This window comes from Zootoca vivipara, chromosome 8, assembly GCF_963506605.1.
Source record: "Zootoca vivipara chromosome 8, rZooViv1.1, whole genome shotgun sequence".
NCBI lineage: Eukaryota > Metazoa > Chordata > Lepidosauria > Squamata > Lacertidae > Zootoca > Zootoca vivipara.
The window spans coordinates 33960268-33979477 of record NC_083283.1 but is presented as its reverse complement, the minus strand read 5'-3'; the positions used below and the strand labels follow the sequence as shown (position 1 = coordinate 33979477).

The window sequence follows — 19210 nt, the reverse complement described above, 5'->3', positions numbered from 1 at the left end:
ATTAATTAGGCACCTGAGTTCTTTGTTATTTATTTTATGTGTGATTTTGAATCTGTTACATTTGTAAATGTCCCTTTTATTTATATAGGCTGAAATGTTATTTCAAGTATTTAGGGATATTAACACACATACCCATTCCTGTTGTTCCACAACACCTCTAAAAATGGCAAATTTCTCTCTAGCATAAGTTGTCATTATATTATTAGCTTCCAGGCTTGAGCAACATTATATTTGCAGCTATTTCTCTTTCTGTGTACTTTTTGGGCAGTATTTTTCCTGGTAGTTTGGCTTTGATGACTTGATCCAGGTCCCCTGAAGTCATCAGGGTGGCTGCATCCAGGTATTAGATCATATCTTAAGCAGATAGTGTGAGATGGACCTTGTGATGTGGAAGTGAGAGCAGTTGTCAGAAATAACTGTGAAATAATGCATGCTTGGCTTTACAACTTTGTTTATTGCTTGGCAAGAACAGGCCTCGAACCCTTACCTGCCAACCAGGGGAGGCACCACTGTGGCATCAGGAGGTCGATTCCGCTGTCCGTCGTGTAGACATGAAGTAGTTCTGGACAGGCATGGAGTGTATGGTCTTCAAAGGAACCTGTTGGTGGAAAATATAATTGATATTTACAAGCAGGAATCTACCAGGTAATGGACCGATTTTTGTCCTTGAAGGATTGCCTATAGATGCAGGTTCCTGACTTGGTTGTGTTTGCCACAGAAACACGTGGATTGGATTCCCCAAGCCCCAAATAGACACTTCTATCATACAACTGAGCTATTGCTGCCATTCCCTGTTAGAAGCTCCTTCCCCCTACCCCATTCTTATTTTAATTCCTCAAGTCAACCTGGAGCTTTTATCTCCAGCTAGCTATAGAAAGAGAAAGCAATAGCAATGAGCAGTGCTCTTTTTCAGGGAGTACTCAATAGTATGATGTACTGGGACTTCTTTTGTTGTTGTTAAAAAGTGTGGCACTTACTGTAACAACTTCATGGTGAGTTTAGGGGGGGAAAGCACTCACAATGAGCACCATCAGCATCGGCTAAAGGTTGTGAGGCCCCCACACCTCTGGTGGTTGCTCAGCTGTTGATACTGGTTAGGATTTGCTTTGTATAAGAAGAAAGGTTTGCTCACTTTACCCTTTGATTGGGAGCTTCATCCAGTATTGGATTCCACACAAGCTTCTATTCTTATTATATAATGCTGGCAGCTCCAATCTGTTGCTTAATGGGATTTCTTGTCATAAACCAATATGTACAAAGGGGTTTACTCCTTGCATCTGAGAAATGAGCCTATAATTAATTCATCATGTCAGCAGTCTTTGCTCATGTACACACTCAAGAAAGTCTGTGGGTCTGCAGCCACAGAACCCAACGATGGCGCATGCTATGGCTCACCCTTGCGAATCCCACCAAATTCCTGCGTCTGTTTCAGTTTCTTCCATATATCCACCATATGTTACAACATTCCAGCACTTTTAAAAATAAAACATCAAAATCTACTGCAATGAATTGCTGAATAAAATCCTTAAATATTTTCCCTGGTTATGTGTGTTTTTCCACATGACTACTTAGTTGCCAGAGTCCTTCTGTAGACTGGCCCAGAGAGCAGCTCAGCTTCTTCTCCTCTCCAGGTGGAAAAGAGGTGAAATGCACCTTTACTCAGAAGGCATTTGAACAAGTGCCACTTGTTTGACAAGGTATACTTGCTGATTTTGCTCTTCTACTTATGCAGCCACTGAAAGTGCGGAAGCTCTGCCCTTTTTTTCACCAGGCCACCTTAGATGCAGGGGAGAAGAGCTTAACAGCTCCTCTCTGAGTCAGTCTACAGGAGCTCTGAAAGGACTTGGGCAATCAAGTATGGTAGTCATCATAGTGGCATGCATAAATGCACCCATAGCTGGAGGAAATGGTTTGTTTGTTTGTTTGTTTGTTTAGCTTAAAAAAAGACAATTCAACCTTCAAAGAGCAAAGCTGAGTAGAGAAATAGAAAAGAAAAACACATCATATGAAAGCAATGTAATATCATTATCATCAAAACTAATATAAAACAAGATCCATGTGATCTCATTGCTTCCCACACAGCCATACTAACACTAACCTGGGAAGGCCTGTTCGAAGAGGTTTTTTTCAGCATATGTAGAAAGACCAAAATCTGGCATCAAATCACTTCCCATACATGCACTGAAACCAACAGTTTTCTGTTGATGATTTTTACTGCAAGGAGACATTCGAATCACTTAAAGCACTTGTCCACCTGCTTGCACAGCATCTCTCTCTAAGCTCTAGATCAGGCATCCCCAAACTGCGGCCCTCCAGATGTTTTGGCCTACAACTCCCATGATCCCTAGCTAACAGGACCAGTGGTCAGGGATGATGGGAATTGTAGTCCAAAAATCTGGAGGGCCGCAGTTTGGGGATGCCTGCTCTAGATGCTGGCCTTGCCAAATCCTCTCTCTCTCTCTCTCTCTCTCTCTCTCTCTCTCTCTCTCTCTCTCTCTCTCTCTCTCTCTGTTTTCATAATTTCTTTCATTGACATGTTATCCATTTTGTGTGCATATTATGCCAAAACCAAACCTAGCAGCACAATTTTATACATGTCTACTTGGAAGTAAGCTAGTCCCTGCTAACTGCACAGGACTATAGCTTTAACGACGCGAATATTTTCTGGCTGCCCCTTCATGGAGCGTTGCAGAAGAAAGGATGCTGTTTTGAAGACTACAGAGCATCTCTTCAGTGATGCTTCTCTGGCTCTGTAGCACTGTAATTGAAATCTGAATAGGTTCCCAGATATTATTGTGCAAAAGTCTTCCCTTGGGAAAAGGCTGTATGCCAGAAACTGAAGAGCTATGTTATTTCATATAATGGAGCCTGTTCCTTCTAGGATGGCAAGACGAGAGAGAGAGAGAGAGAGAGAGAGAGAGAGAGAGAGAGAGAGAGAGAGAGAGAGAGAGAGAGAGAGAGAGAGAACAGGTCTCACTCTTGAACCTTTAATAGTTGTGTAGAGAAGGAAATTTCCATCTTCTACACAACTATTACTATTAAAAGTGCAGGAAGGAACTTTGTCTTTCTTTTCGCCCTTTGTTTGGATGTTCCTGGGTCCTTCTCCAGCTTGACAGCTGGGCTATTATAATCTAAGAGAGTCCATGAGTTCAATACTGTTCAACACTGATGTTTGGCTTGGAAGTCAATTTTGAACAGAGAAGCCATGGAAAGGGTTAAGTACCTATCGGCTCCCTCTGCCATTTCTGCATCTCCCCCTCCCTCTTGCAACACACCCTGCTATTTTGCTTGGTAATTTAGAACAGCTATCAAGTTTACGTGCAGAACTCTTAAATTGCCCCCTTAAATTTTTCATACCTAATTTGATTACAGTACATATATGGAGCCATTATTACTGTGCAGGTCTCATTCATTTCCTCCAGTTCCGTTTCACCTTTAAGTGCTAGAAACCAGAACATGGGAACTTCTCTCCCTGAGTGCAGGATCAGTGCAGTCTAAGAGGAACCTATTATTGTGTACATGGGTTGAAGACCAATATAGAGTAAAAATGGGCATATTGTGGAGAGGATTATACATACTGGATCTCTGATTAGTGCAACACCAAGGGGCATTGGTTGGGTTGGGGATGTTTCTGCCCTGGGCAAAGGTATTCCTCTTCTTCTTTGGCAGTCACTCGTAGCCGAGTAAGATTGTCTTCCATGAACATGGTCTTAGTGGTGTGCCCATGGGCCAATTCTGGCTCCACAGGTCCTTCCACAGTGGGGACATGGGTTTGAGGCAAGAGTTGCTCATGGTGAGGGTTTGCCAAGCATGCCTTCCTCTGAGCTCATTTCTCCCTTTCGTCCTGAGTTCGAGTGTCTTCAAAGTCCATGACCTTTGGTAAAGGCTGTTCTCCAATTGGAGCGCTCACAGGCCAGTGTTTCCCAATTGTCAGTGTTAATACTACATTTTTTCAGATTTGCCTTGAGAGAGTCTTTAAACCTCTTTTGTTGACCACCAGCATTACGCTGATGTTCACACCCTGGCTAGATATGAATGAGGAATGACTCCAAGAAAGTTCGGGAATCTTGGATATGAATTTTGAATAATGTTGTGTAAACATGGTTTACAAACCCAGCAATGGAAACACAGTAAGTGCACGGTAAATGGAAGTGTGAACCCAGCCTGTTTTCAGATTTCCCTTCTCTGTTCCCCGTGTCACTCTTTTGTGTCATATTCTTCTGTTGGGGAAAGACAATAGTTTGTAGTAAAGTGTATTACTTGCAGATAAAAAGTCCCAGATTCAGTACTTGACTTAAAAGGATGAGGTAGCAGGGAGAGCTAACATAAGTCCGAGTAGACAGTATCAGGCTAGATGAGCTGGCATTTTGCCTATTTTATTCAATCATTTAATTTTTTTAAAAGTGGTGCTGATTGGGGTTTGGTTTTCTTCTTCTTCTTGCTGTACTGCATTCACAGGCCTGAAAGAAAAACTGAACAGCCAATGTGTGAAGAACATGAAGATGAGAAAATTAATATTTATTGCCTGAATTGTGAAGTGCCGACATGCTCAATGTGCAAAGTTTTTGGTGCTCATAAAGATTGTGAGGTTGCTCCCCTCATGAATGTTTACCAAAGACAGAAGGTAATTTTTATTATTATTTTAAAAAGGCTTCCTCTTAAATGCATTTTTATCAGTAGAATTCTAATGGTTTTTGAAAACAAAGAACCAAAATAAAATTCTCTCCCTGGTGAGGTCCTCCACCAATGTAGCGGGATTGCAGTTTGATTGTCCCAGTTGAAAAACCCAGTCAGAAGTGTGTACTATTGATTATGTGTGATGTGAAACTCAAAATGGAAGGGCCCTACCAAGCTTGTCTTGTTGAGGTCCTGTGGCCTGACAGGGTCTTTTTGACTTTTCTAAATCTACCCAGCCTTCTGTTAATGCTGGTACATACATTACAACTAACATGTTGATTAGCCTGTGACATGGAAACCTTCCTTACCAATGCAAATTGATAACACAACCAGGAATGTGAGGCACTGACCAGTCCAAATGGTGACTTGGGCAGCTTTCATACACCATGGCCATGCGGCTATGTGGAAGAATTTCTCAGCGTTCCCCCCATAGCTGTCATAATGTATGAGTTACAGGTAGGTAGCCATGTTGGTCTGACGTGGTCGGAAAAAAATAAAAATAAAATTCATTCCAGTAGCACCTTACTAAGTTTGTCATAGGTATGAGCTTTCGTGTGCATGCACATGTTTATTTCATACACTTTCACATAATGTATGAAATAAACATGCCTTCTTTCTTTTTCTCATTTGTTCTGCCAAATGAAACTACTTGTTTTCAGACCTAGCTCTAGGCTTTAGGGGTTCCCCGGCAAAATGTTCTTTAGTGAGCCCCCTTCTACCTCAATGGGTTTTCTTGGTGACATAGGCTTTTATTCATGGTCGTGGCAGGTAGCAGTTTTCCCATGAAACTGTCATTTTAATTTCCAACAATGGTGCATTGGAGGAAATTTAACTGATCGATTCCTGATTCCCACTGTGGAAAGTGACAATTTTAAATGGTAGTGTCTTACTACCCTAGCAGCAGCCTGACATAGCTGTGTGCTAACACCAGCCCCGATTATTAGCTTTATGATTTTCATTGTTGTTCGCCTCTCAAACCTTACCAGTTTGTAGTTTTCTTTAAAATATAGTGACCAAATAAGCATCATATTTGACCAAAGACCCATTATCCTAGAGGCGAGAAAGAGAACATACTACTTTTTACAAATCAGTATATTCATGCGTACTTTTCAATTAATAAGGAAATGTTTTGTTTTGCAAGTAATTTCTTGAGTATGGAACAGAAAGGCTGGGCTATGCTCCTGGAATCCTTTGCTGCCATCTGTACAATATCTCTTTATTTTTAACCCGGCATTCACTAAACAGCTGTTTATTTGGACTATCCTCTGGAGAAATGCAGCTCAATTTCTTGAGAGTCCTAGTGTGGCTGCCACTAGACAGAGCCAGTTTACAAGTACAGCATTTGAATGGAGCCCATAATTATATTTATTTGTGAACACTATGGCTGAGTAGATGCATTTGGGGGGGGGGGCATCCAGTTGAATACACTGGAAGATGTCCATGGCTTCCTCCTTTCTGAGATAATTAGAAAGAAATGATGTTTAACAAAGATATTTGTGAAATCCGTGAATATGCATATCGATGATTATATGTTAGAGATAACGTAAAACCTATATATGCGTCTCCTCCCAAATTGCAAAATTTAGGCGGTTGTTCAAATACTTTGTATTCAAAGCAAAAATCCCTGCAAAACTGAGCAATTCAGATAGGCTGGAATAACCTTTCAAGAACCAGTCTAAAAATAATTTCAGAAGGATAAAATAAAATCCTGCCAATCAAATTTTAATCCTATTCCCACAGGAACAAGATCCTTTAATGAAATAAGTTGTAGTGCAGGTCAGCTCATCTACTGCAAAAGTATATTTTGGAGTATTTCCATCTCTTTGGGGTTTTCAAAAGTAGAATTTATTGTATGTTCCTATACTAAAGTATGTACATTTCCCAAAAAAATTCTTTGTTTGGGAGGGAGGGGCAGATGCCGTTCTAAAAATGCAAGCAATAAGGCCACAGAGTTTTATGCTCTCTTTAAGTTATGTTTATTTTTACATTATAGTCTGAACTCAGCGATGGCATTGCTGTTTTAGTGGGAAGTAATGACAGGGTGCAAGGAATTGTAACTCAGTTGGAAGAAACCTGCAGGACAGTTGAGGTAAGAAACACAGTTTAGATTCTACCAAACTAAATTCTGCTTTAGAATTCTAATTATTGCATACTTACATTGTTATAGTCTGTGGTAAGAGCAAACAACTTCGATGATGGTACGGTTTTAAATGTCTCATTTGAGACTTTTAATCTAATTTACTCAAAGAGGTGTGACTGGAAAAACACACAGTTTTCAAGTTACACAGAGCTCAAAAGCATGGCATGTTATACACTAGCACAATCTATACAATAAGGAGCACAGTCTTAACCATTTTTAAACGTATCATGTCCTCTCTTGGGGCCAACATGGTAAATGCTTCGTCCAGATTATGCTACCAGCAGAAGCCAGGAATAACAAAGGTGTCCCATGACAGAAGAGTCTGTCAACCTTACAGCGTAGGCAATGGATATGTTTAGTAAACAAACCCAGATGACTCAAGCAAGTGCACTGAGCCACACCCACTGTGAAGGGGATGAAAAGTGCAGCCACTAGCTAATGCACTGAAACTTTCAATCCACTCACTTGTTAAATTTCTAGCCCACCGTAAGGTTGCAGGGCAGGTTGCAACAATTTAAAATTCAGTATTAAAAGCAGTTTGAAACAAATGGTTGGCACCTGTCTGTCTCAAGAGGCAATGGAATGCGCCTCCGGGGGTGAAGTCAAACCATTGCATTAGCAGCACTGACGAGACCTCCCTGGGGCGCAAGTCTGAATCGTGTGTACGGAGGTCCGCTCCCTCAGCTTCCTTGATGTGGTGCAAAGGAAAGTGCAAAGGTTTGGCACCAGCTTGGTTGCAGGAATTTCTGGTGTCATCCAACTGTCTTAGGGACTCCACTCCAGATTTGTGTAGGGTTTACACCTCGGTCTTTTCTTCTCCCAAACAGATCCTGCAAGGCAGTGGAGGTTTAGGTTCAGAGTTTTCCTTCTCCTAGATGGGCTGCATTCCCAAGTTGATGGGCCCCATCTGCCCCTCAGTTCCCTCTACAGCACGTGCAGAAACCACCTTCATAACTGTTGGACCCACTATGGGTCTTGTATAGTCAATCCATTGGAGCCTGTCCTCACATGGCGGGGAAGTTCCTAACCCACCAAGGATTTGAGACCCATTGGCTACACTCATTGGTTTAGCCAGCCAGCTGAGACCATTCCCTATGCTGTAGCTGTTGTTGCTTGCTGACAGCTTTTAGGAGGCACAGGTGAGAGCTGAGTGCAGGGTGGGGACCGTCGGTGGACAAACTACCCAGAATAAACATGACGTGTCCACCACCAAAGTTACTACCCCTTCCCTAACACCCCATGCACCCCTTAAAGCAAATTACAGGCACAGGAATAGGGCGGGACATGGGAATATACATTTCAGGTGTGAAAGGCCAGGGTAAAGAGCCAATTCATAGTCACTAATAGCTTTCTACAAGTAGATAAGTTACAGGGTCAGCTCCTCCTGTCAACCGTTGACATCCACTGGGAGAGAATGTGTTGACCAGGTAGGAAAGACTTACATCACCATTCTCACCCATGTGGTAACAATATTTACATGGAAGTAGTTTTAACTTCCATGTATGAGGTGAGCAACAGCAACCTTGCACTCAGTCCCAGGTGGTTTGGAGCCACTAACTGTATTTCCTACAATGCTGCTAATGTGGTGTCCGCTTGGGACATTGTGAGAAATTACTGTATAAGGGTGGCCCCAATGAGGGCTGACTCCAGGTTTGAAGGAACGATCATCAGCACACTCAAGACCATAGCTGCCAAGTTATCCCTTTTTTAAAGGGATTTTCCCTTATGCTGAATAGGCTTCCTCGCGAGAAAAGGGAAAACCTGGCAGCTATGCTCAAGACTAGCCTAATACATTTTGTCATTTGAGGCAAAACAAAAAATAGGTCTCCCTGCTGCCACCTAAGGTGACCAGAGGCAGCTGAGGGAAGCCCTGGCACATGGAGGGTGACAGAGGAGCATAGCTGCCAAGTTTTCCCTTTTCTCGCGAGGAAGCCTATTCAGCATAAGGGAAAATCCCTTTTAAAAAGGGATAACTTGGCAGCTATGCAGAGGAGAATAAAGGAGGCCAGAGAGGAGCAGGTGGCAGCAGCAGCGGCCCCATTATTCCCAGGTCCAGGCAGTGGTCACAGATGAGAAGTGCAGGAGGAGGTAAGTGGCACACTCCTCGGGGGCCTGGGCCTGCCACCCACCCAGCTGTCTCCAGCCTTTCACCTGAGGAGACTGTGCCGTTGAGGCTAATGGGCAGACAGGCTTCAATTCACTAGTGGGTTTGTCAGGGCTCCTAAGGCTGCAGAGGTTTACTAGAGATGGCTGAGTGCTTGCTAAAAATAAACTAACAGGCAAACAAAAGCAAATTCTCAAGTCCAATTTCCAATTTGAAATTGAACGACATAATGAAAATGTGCGTATGCTTTCCCATTACAGAATGAAGCCTTTCTTAAAGGGTTACTTTCCTGCTGTTGCCAGACCTACATGACCTTGGTTAATGACCTGCCGCTTGCCGCCATTTTACTTCAGGATCCTTAACTCCCATGAGGGTCAATTAGAGAGTGTCAGTGCATGATTGGAACACCACGTGGTTCGCTGACTCTGCATACTTATTCCGAATAGGTCAGAAAGGGCACCTGAAACCTGCCACTCCTCTCATGACATTTTTCAGACACAAGAAGAGGCATTTCTCTTTCAAGATACAATCTTAAGATCAAATGTAGGCCCTCCCCTCCTCATTTTCTTCCCCACCCCATATAAAAATGGTACAGGCTGCAGTCTCCAGCAGGAGATTGGAAAGAGGGAGGGTGTGTTTTAACTTCTTTTTTCTCCTTTGGAATCCCACCTCTAAATCAGCTATCCTTCAGATGATTGTTGTCTTATGAGCAAAGCACCTAAAGTTACTTGGGGGAGCAATTTGTAGTGAGAAGATAGGGGAGAAGACTGAAGTTGCTCCTTTCCCTGCCCCCATCAGTCCATCATGAACCTCAGAAAGCAATGCTGCTGACCATGTTCTAGACCAGAGCTTTCCAAACTGTGTGTTGCAACATGTGTCGGCTGCAGTGTACAGGTGTGTCGTGCAATATGTGTCTGTATCTCTTATAAGGGGTTATTTGAGCTCCAGTTTCCTAGCAAAACTGAATTACTGTGTCACAAAATGATGCATGTCTAAAAAGTGTGTCACCAACATGAAAAGTTTGGAAAACTCTGTTCTAGACCATGGAACTTCTGCCTGTGAAAGTAGCCTGGACCAGCAAGTCCTGCTATCTTTAGCTATAAGGAGTTGACTTGTGACAAGTATAGAAGGCTAAAGATAGCAGGAATGCAAGGAATGGATACTGATAGTTAAGAGTGTGAAGCATGTAGACCAGGGATGGGGAACCTCAGCCCAGGTGCAAAAAGTGCCCCCCAGCCTATTATCTGGTCTTCAGGACCTTCTGCAAGGCCATGCCCCCTCTGGAAACCCCTCCATGCCATCCTCAAGTGCCTTTGTCGGACTGGAATGCATTTTTTAATTGTCATAATGCCTCTTGCTTGCCTGGAGGGAGAGAAAAGTGTGTGTGTGTGTGTGTGTGTGTGTGTGTGTGTGTGTGTGTGTGTGTGTAAACCTCTGCTTTTCTGTGTAGCATACTATATAAGGCTAAGATGCACACTTGTTACTTGTTACCCACTTGTCTTGCCTCTGGCCCCACCATCAGCTGGTGCCCATTGGGGCTGATGGTGTGGAAGGCAGTGAGCCAGAGCCAATAACAAGTAGAGCCAACTAATTTTGTCCCCATCCTCCTCCCTGCTGAGGCCAACAATGAGACTAGAGTAGAGGAAGCTGACAGTCAAGAGCATGCATCCCCAAACTTCGGCCCTGCAGATGTTTTGGACTACAATTCCCATCATCCCTGACCACTGGTTCTGTTAGCTAGGGATCATGGGAGTTGTAGGCCAAAACATCTGGAGGGCCACAGTTTGGGGATCCCTGGTCAAGAGCCATTCTCCTGGACTGGATATAAGTGGGGGGTGGGGTTTAAGTCCCACACAGACTGTGTATTGTCTATACTAGGGTTGTGGGTGTGTAGGACTACATTTTCTCATGGACAAACCCAGTGGAGGTTGGCCAATTAGCGCCTATGGGGCACTGCCCCACCAGTCTGCCCTCAGCTTGCCTCCATGTAGGCTCACAATATCATCATCATTCTCATTCATTTATTTTTCTGCCATTTGTTATGTGCCCAGAATGGCTCACAACAAATCAAATGAATAATAAATATAATTTCTTTTAAAATGTTCCTGGACGTGCACAGACAGGGACTGAAGGCAACCAACCTCTTGTATTGTTGTACCCAGCACCTGATATTCAGAAAGATTCGTCCTTTGAGCATAGTATTTTTGTATATATAATATGATTAAATAAAACCACAGGAGAAAGGGACAGGAGAAACTGCAGCTGTCTCAGGGAAGTGAAAGATAGAGAACAGTTCTCTGGGTTGTAGCCCAGCAACTCTTTCCACAGGAGGCATTAGACAGGAGTAGTAGGACTTAGGCCACAAATAATGCTGTGAATTTGTCTTGAAAGCACAAGCGCCTTTCATGAAGTTCTTGCAAAATATTTGCATCACTAATGTTAACAAACCGACAAATAAAAACACATGATGGGCAATTGGTGCTTGGAGAGAAACCCATCTTAGATTGAGGTGTGATGCAGAACATCTCAGAACATAATTTGCTTCATTAAAAAAAAATGAAGGCCACATGAGGCCTGAATGGGATCAGGACCATACCATTGGGAGAGGAGGTAAATCCTTTCCTCCCCTACTTTCTTTGCATTTAAAATACCCTTCCCAAAGCTGCCATCTGTCCCACAATGGGAAACATATGAAATCTGTTGATCTCCATATAGTGTTCAGGAGGACTCATCATATTCAGCATTCCTCCTGAAAGTTATCCAGTCCCCACCATCTAGGACAGGAAAGGCAGGGGCACATGATACAGGAGTGGAGGAACAATCCAATTCAGTTCACATTTAAAGGTGAACCTCCCTGTTTTGTACTTTCCAAAACAAGAAGCAAGTCCACGCACAGCCATCCTTCAAAATTTACATTTCTCTGAATTTTGCAGTGCACTCATCAAGCCAAGTTAGGTATACAATAATGCATATACAGTACAGTACTAGTGGAAAGTGTGCACATAAATGCATACATTACTGAAAATAACACAGAGAATGCATTATATCACGGGAAATTGCTTGCAGAAATGGATATCTCTATGCTATATTAGCACTGGTTTGTCGTCGCGGTGTTATCATTTGCTGTTTTCCAAGATTCTAAAGGCAGGGCTGGGGTGGGGGTTGGGGGAGGAGGATAGGCAGGAAGAAGAATAAATTAGTTGGTTGGGAGGGGAAATTAAGGGAAGGCCTTGGTTGGAGAAACAAGGGTTGTTATCTGTGTGAGAGTTTTAGTCCTCTGATGATTGAGGGGATGGGGAGAAAGTAAGAATTGGAGAAGGGGCTGGTGGAATTGGGTGGGGTTAAGGTGGCATGTGGAGGAATGTGGGAGATAGGTAAGTGTGGAACAGGTTTAGAGTTTTGGTGACAGGTGAATAAAGTTGGAGAGAAGGGGAAATTGGGGAAGGGACAGATGGAAGTGGATGGGGTCAACTGGGACGTTTGCTGTAGAGCCACCCTCTCCCGTTAACCAAAACGACATACAAAAATGTGTTTCTTCAGAGCAATTCGCACTGAAATGTTCATGAATTTTCATGAGGATTAATTTAATTTAAATTCGCAAAGTGCTCTGGAAATGTGGAGAACTGAATTTAAGCATGGAAAAATGAGAAACTGAGATAGCCAACGCTGACAGATTTGTCCATCCTTAATGCAATATGAAACTGAATACTAGACGTCTCCCCAAGTTTCTTCCACCAGTTTCTTTGGGGAGTTTTAATAAGGAAAGTCAGAGGAAGGGAAGGGTTAAGCCTCCCTGCACTGTGGGCCTCATCCAATTTAGAATGCTCCTAGCTACTACAGGAGATCTTGATCACTATCTCCCATGTCACATCTAGCTCTGCCCTCACTATAAGTCTTGTCAAAAGAACCCCAATCTCTCAGGCATATACACCAAAAGAAGAAAACAGCTAAAATGATTGAACCTCCATCACCAAGTGAAAGGTTGTAAATAAAAAATACACAGGGCAATAATGTTTAAATTCAAGATATTGTGGCTTTAATTAGCAGGAAAATCCATTGTAGTTCTTTATGTAACCAAAGCAAAGAAGTAGAAATAATATACCAAAGGTGGTTCAAAGTCTCTAAAAAACACCGAGCCAAGGAAGGAAAGGAAAATATAAGCAGTTAAGTTAAAACTTTGTTGTCAGGGAGGCTTTACACTGCGAGGATGAAATTGGTTGCTATCAGGGATTTGCAGACCGAAACACGCCTTTCAAGTAAGTTAACTGTAGAAATTAGAATCACACCAAAGCAGAGGCTCCTTAACACTGAAGTTTTAGCAAACTTAAACAAAAACCAAGACCTCAAAGGTTTATAGAGAACGATACATTTAAGAAACAGAAGCAATCTCCAAGACCAATGCTGTGTCTTTCCAGAAATGACTCACTCACATGCAATGCTCTCTTTTTTCAACTATTTTCCAAATTGGAGAGATTGCGATTACTCGTACAGCCTTTCACCTTCATAATGTTTAATAGGCTTTGCATCCATAAATAATAATAAAAATAAGCTGTTAAGATGTTTTCTGTGAGGAGTGCTTCCATAACCCAATGATTCTTCTTCATTTCACATTATCTCCCTCTCTGATGGGCATCAGTTTGTCCTTGAAATTTATCAAGCTAAGAAAATCGCCTAGAGCTAAGAGAGACAAACACTCCTCTTCCTGTTCTGGTTTAAAATGTGGATTCCAATACATTGCACAGCTGGAATCAAAATGATTTAAGCAACCTGCAACTGGGGTTCCTGATTCTTTATTACGATAAACTCTTTTCTGACCTCTGCTTAAATTAGCTCACTGAAAGCTTTGAATAAGGCTAGGCTTCTAAAATAGAATATTTACTTTTAGTTTCAAATGCAAAGGCAGATCCTGCTGAGCTATATTTAGCTTTTGTAATCTGCCCAAAGTTTTTGAGTTTTCAAGTTATGTTAAGGAAAAACATGTTTCAGACTAATATAAATAATTTTGAAGTGTTTGAGAGTAATAATGTGTATAAAAGTCTACCTACTGGGAGAAAATACTTTAAAAGCTGATATCTTTCATATTTTTGGAATGTGCTACATAATTATGTAGAATATTTTTATTTACTAGTCTCGTCTTTTAAAAATATTTGCCATATTCAACATAATTTGCAACATTCATAGTTCTGATGTATTTTTCAAGACAGGTTTAGGATTAGTGCACATTATGAAGAAATTCTATGCCTCCCTCATTATTTTGGAATACTAAAAACTAGAGATTCTCTCTTCAGTTGTCTAATGTGGTACATTTTTGTTCAAACAAATTTCATTCAGAGAATCAGAGAAGCCCCTTGGCCTTTAATAGCCATTGTTCAGGATTATTTATTTTCACAAAAATTCTTTGTTCAGAAATATTTATTTGATAAAAGCCATTTCCAGAATAGTAATGCAATAAAATGCAGGTGACGTCACATAACACTTTTTAACGTGAAGACAATTATTCACAGGATTGCTGCAAAAGGCAGAAGGAGCAACTATGTGAAAAATTTGATTATCTGTACTCAATACTGGAAGAAAGAAAAAGCGAGATGACACAAATAATCACGAGGAGCCAAGAAGAGAAACTGGAACATGTCCGGTCTCTGATAAAAAAGTATGCCGACCATTTGGAGACAGTGTCAAAACTAGTGGAATCAGGCATCCAGTTTATGGAAGAGCCAGAAATGGCCGTTTTCTTACAGGTATGGAGGTTCAAAAAAACCCTTTCCTATGTTGTTATTTGTGCTGTGTTGTTATTTGTGCAATTCTAACGACTGTTCGTACACATCTTACCATTGACAAGAAACAGTTGTTTTAGTATCTCTGGCACACAATGCATGCAGGAAATCAGAAGCTATTATGAAATGTAACATAAGGCAGGGTATAGGGAATAATCTTGATAAAGTCTCCAGAAAGCAGCAACGTGTTTTGGGCACTGTGACATCACGGTGAGTCTATGTAATTTGCACCTTTAAAAATATTTTGATAGCCCCACATATTATTAATGGAAGTTCTGGCCTAAATCACAGGGTGAGGTCCAATGGACACCCCCCCTTTTTTTTAAAGAGAAAAATCACGGCTCCTACATCAGAAGATAATAATGACTGCCTTATTTCAGAAGATGACAGCTCTGCAAAGAGATGCAAGTACACTGTTTCATATGTTTGCGGTTTTGAGCTGGGAACTTCCACCTACACTATTCTATTCATAGATCTCATAGATTAAGTCAGGGCTGGGTTAACCGTTATGTTAAGTTCCGCTTAAAGCTCAGAGCCCTGGGTAAATTGAGTCAGTTTATGTGGTATAATTATCTTGGAGTTCCCCAGTGTGAAAAGTGTACCTGTCCTGTTCCTTTATAATATCCCCCTTATCAGCTTATAACTGATGATTATCTCACTCATTACTTGACAGTGAAGCAGTGGCAATATTCACAGCTGCAGGGAAATTGAGAACATTAGTAGTCTGCTGCTCCTTAGCCTGAGGAACAGAATGACGATGCTTTCTGTATTGAGGAAAATGTCCAGTATGGCATGTAGCAGACAGATACAGCAGCCCATTGCCTCCATGTGTCTGCCTGTGTAAGTCCATAGATAGCTATCTGCCTGTGCACAAGTAGTTGTAAAGATTTACCTTATGGGTCAAAACATTTGGGGGAGTAGGGTTGCCAGACTCAGTAGAGGACAGGACTTCTGTGCCTTTAATTGCCCTGCTCTCTTTTGAGTCTGGAAACCTTAAAGAGAAACCAGCAGACCCTTTGTTTAATTTCAAGCAAAGGGTCTGCTGGTTTCTCTTTAAGGTTTCCAGATTCAAAAGAGAGCAGGGCAATTAAAGGCACAGCAGCCCTGTCCTCCATTGAGTCTGGCAACCCTAGGGGTGGGAAGCTCCTCTTTTGTCAAGGCCCGTGAAATTCCTAATCATGGTGAAAAGTCCGACTCCTGCATTTGTTAAGCATTCATTCTAGAACATGGGTAGGCAAACTAAGGCCCGGGGGCCGGATCTGGCCCAATCGCCTTCTCAATCTGGCCTGCGGACAGTTCCGGGAATCAGCGTGTTTTTACATGAGTAGAATGTGTACATTTATTTAAAATGTATCTCTGGGTTATTTATGGGGCATAGGAATTCATTCATATTTTTTTCCAAAATATAGTCCGGCCCCCACAAGGTCTGAGGGACAGTAGACCAGCCCCCTGCTGAAAATGTTTGCTAGCTCCTGTTCTAGAACAACCTATAAAAATTAACTTGTAATGTGTATGGTGCAGCTAATGTGTATGGTGATCATGTTGAAGATGCGGGGGGGGGGCAGCTTTTAAATTGTTGCGAATTTAGTGCATTGCAGTTTTAAGCTATTGATCCTCACTGTTTGTTTCCTATGAAATTCAGATTGCATTTCAGATTGTTTTGTATTTCCTTGTTATATTCGCCTTGAGGCCGTTTTGGTTTGAGGCAATTAATAAATGAAGATATAATAATAAATGTACCTTAAAGTAAGAAGAATTTAAGAAGTAACTCATTCCATTGGTTTTATCTTGTTTTTCACAGAATTCCAAAGCATTGCTACAAAAGTAAGTTCTTCCCTTTTGAACAAACCTGTGTATTTTTCACAAATATCGCAAGACACCAATTTAAAAAATGTTCCTTTGCAATCTCTAATGCAAATGACACAATATTTCTGTTTTAGAATTACTGAAGCTTCTAGAGCATTTCAGATGGAAAAAATAGAGAATGGCTATGAAATTATGAGCCACTTCACTGTCAATCTCAACAGAGAAGAAAAGATAATAAGAGAAATTGACTTTTACAGAGGTACCGTAAATGCTTTCTTTTCTTTGAACCCATTTGCTTTGTTTTTAACCATGAAGGTGCACAATTTTTGTGAAGACATCCTGTCAGAAATATGGCAGTGAGGCCTGTTTGACATTTCACAAATGTAACAAGGCCTTTTTCCATGCCTCATAATCAAAAGTAAACTCTCATGGAGACTAACACAGCATACTGAAAATATAATTTTTCTTTAATAGAATCCGGAGCTTTGGCCCTTCGTGATGTACATAACCATTTATTTTTTTTAGAGTCAAACATCCTTTCTGCCAGTAATGTTATTAACCTCTGTCTGGCCTGTTTATATGACTAGGCAGAACCACAGCTTACCAAATAGTGATGCATGGGAGAACATTTCCTTGAATAACGGTGCTCATATAATGTGACAAGAGAATGGTGGCTTATTGGTATGTACGTTCACATGCCAGAAGGACTTAATTGTCCACAATGTTATTCTGCCAGTAATATTAACTCACCAGGGTAATTGTTTAAATGCAGGAAAAATTAATGTGTGTTTCCATGACTGTAGCCAAGGAAATATACCAGTACTTATGGCATGTGTTTGTATTCCTAAGGCTGGAAGACCCTATTATACACCTCTTGTCACTAATCGATACCAGTACTTGCTCTTGTTGTTGCTTTCAGTCTGCAAATGATACATAATTGATTACGCCCTGTCCCCCTCCCCATTTGTATTGTGTTTCCTTTACATCAAAATGAATGGGGTGGAATAATATAATGTTAAAGCAATTTATGCAATTAATTACATATATTACATACGTTATGTAACTTTGCCAAGGTGGACATTGAGATGAATAATGTAGTTTTGGGGGGTGCATCAGAATGGAAGCAGCCTTGCATGCGACAAACACAGGCCAAGATGGATAACACTGCCTTCTTACATCCCTAGAATTCATAGCTTCTTCGTTGTCATCTTGGAATATTTCTAGCCTCATACATTTCCTTAGATGTTTCTTTATAAACTGTGATCTTGAAATAAGCATTCAGCACCTTTTGTGCTTTTACTGGGATGATTACCGGAAATATGAAGTTGAATGCTATGTCTGTGTTTGGATGACAAGTTATGTCAGAAAATATGCAGTGAATGAGCAATGCGATAGCACAACACTGCAGAATTGCTCTGACTGCGCTCCTCCCCTACTGCAAGCAACAGACTGGGAACCTTGGTTTACTGTGGCATCCAAACCATTGTTCATGGATTGTTTTTCTCCAAACAAACCACAATTTGAAATCAAGCTTTCAACCAGGCTTCATAATCATAGTTTGCTTGAGAGCTGCTGCTGTTAGGATGTTAGCTGTTCTTCCCAGGTCCCGTAACAACCAGGAGTTGTACCAGGGTCACAGATAGTTTATGAAGGGTACCTTTTATACCAGACCTTATGCCATTTGCACTGGTCATAATACAGAAAATAAATCATGTAAAAACCCCAGACTACCACCCATTGTTACATCCTCTTTGTGTTACATTAGAGGAGGAGGAGGAGGACAATGAGGAAGAGGATGTGGCCGAAGCAGAAGAATTGGATGAAGCCCAGACAGAATCCTCTGGTGAGGAAGAAGTGTCTGAGCAAGTATCTCAGCAACCTCAGCAGGCCACTGAGATGCCAAAGGATACACTCACTGTCTCTCAGACTAATGCAGCACCATCATTGCCACTTCCACCAACAGTTACTGCTGCCCCTGCTGTTAATCAGGTAACTATTTGGAAGAATTCTTGTCCTATCAACTGTTTGTTAGATGTTTTCTCCCTATTCTAGTCCCAGCCTGCTACTGATCAAAGTGTGAAGAAGTCGTTGGGATGTTTCCAATGGTGGCTTTATGGTTTTCACTAGTAGAAAGAACTTATTCTAGCACTCCATTCATTGCAGCCTCCCGTGCCCCATGAAAATCTGTTCCTGAGTCCCGAGGGACCCCAGGAACAGAATGTGATATGGCACAGAGGTGTGCAGTAGGTTGTGGGAAGGGAATCAGCAAAGATTGGATGCTTCACCTTGTGTAAGCGGAAATGCTTTCTCCTAGCATAGAGCTGCCATTGAATGCAACCTGTAGTTTCTTAGTTGCAGACAATTTAAATTGTCATAAATAAATGAAAAGCAATAGTAAAGCCTCATATGGCCCACTTTCCCCCTACCAGTTCTGATACTGAAAGCAAGCATAGCTAGAAGAAGGAACTGTCGAGGGCGGGGATGTGGCAGGTTGAAAAGGGTTCTGTCCCCCTCCCCATGTGCCCCTACAAAGAAGCAAATGCAATTTAGTCAGATTTAGAAACAATGGAGATTGGTGCTCTTTAAACTATATGTGTAGTACTTCCTTCCCCAACATGGTGCCCTCCAGATGTTCATCCAGGTGTTCTGGATTACAATTTCCATCAGCCCCAGCCTGCATGGCCGATGGTCAAGGACGCTGGGAGTTGT

At 41.7% G+C, this 19210-nt stretch overlaps 1 protein-coding gene across 1 annotated transcript in view; it reads left to right on the top strand.

Moving 5' to 3' along the window:
- Window positions 1-19210, top strand: part of TRIM55 (tripartite motif containing 55) — a 39653-nt gene that overhangs the window by 374 nt on the left and 20069 nt on the right. Inside the window, exons 2-8 of the mRNA XM_060277778.1 lie at window positions 473-645; window positions 4459-4624; window positions 6671-6766; window positions 14426-14659; window positions 16497-16519; window positions 16636-16765; window positions 18269-18490. Of these exons, the coding sequence (XP_060133761.1) occupies window positions 473-645; window positions 4459-4624; window positions 6671-6766; window positions 14426-14659; window positions 16497-16519; window positions 16636-16765; window positions 18269-18490 (1044 nt within the window). The remainder of the gene's footprint in view (window positions 1-472; window positions 646-4458; window positions 4625-6670; window positions 6767-14425; window positions 14660-16496; window positions 16520-16635; window positions 16766-18268; window positions 18491-19210) is intronic.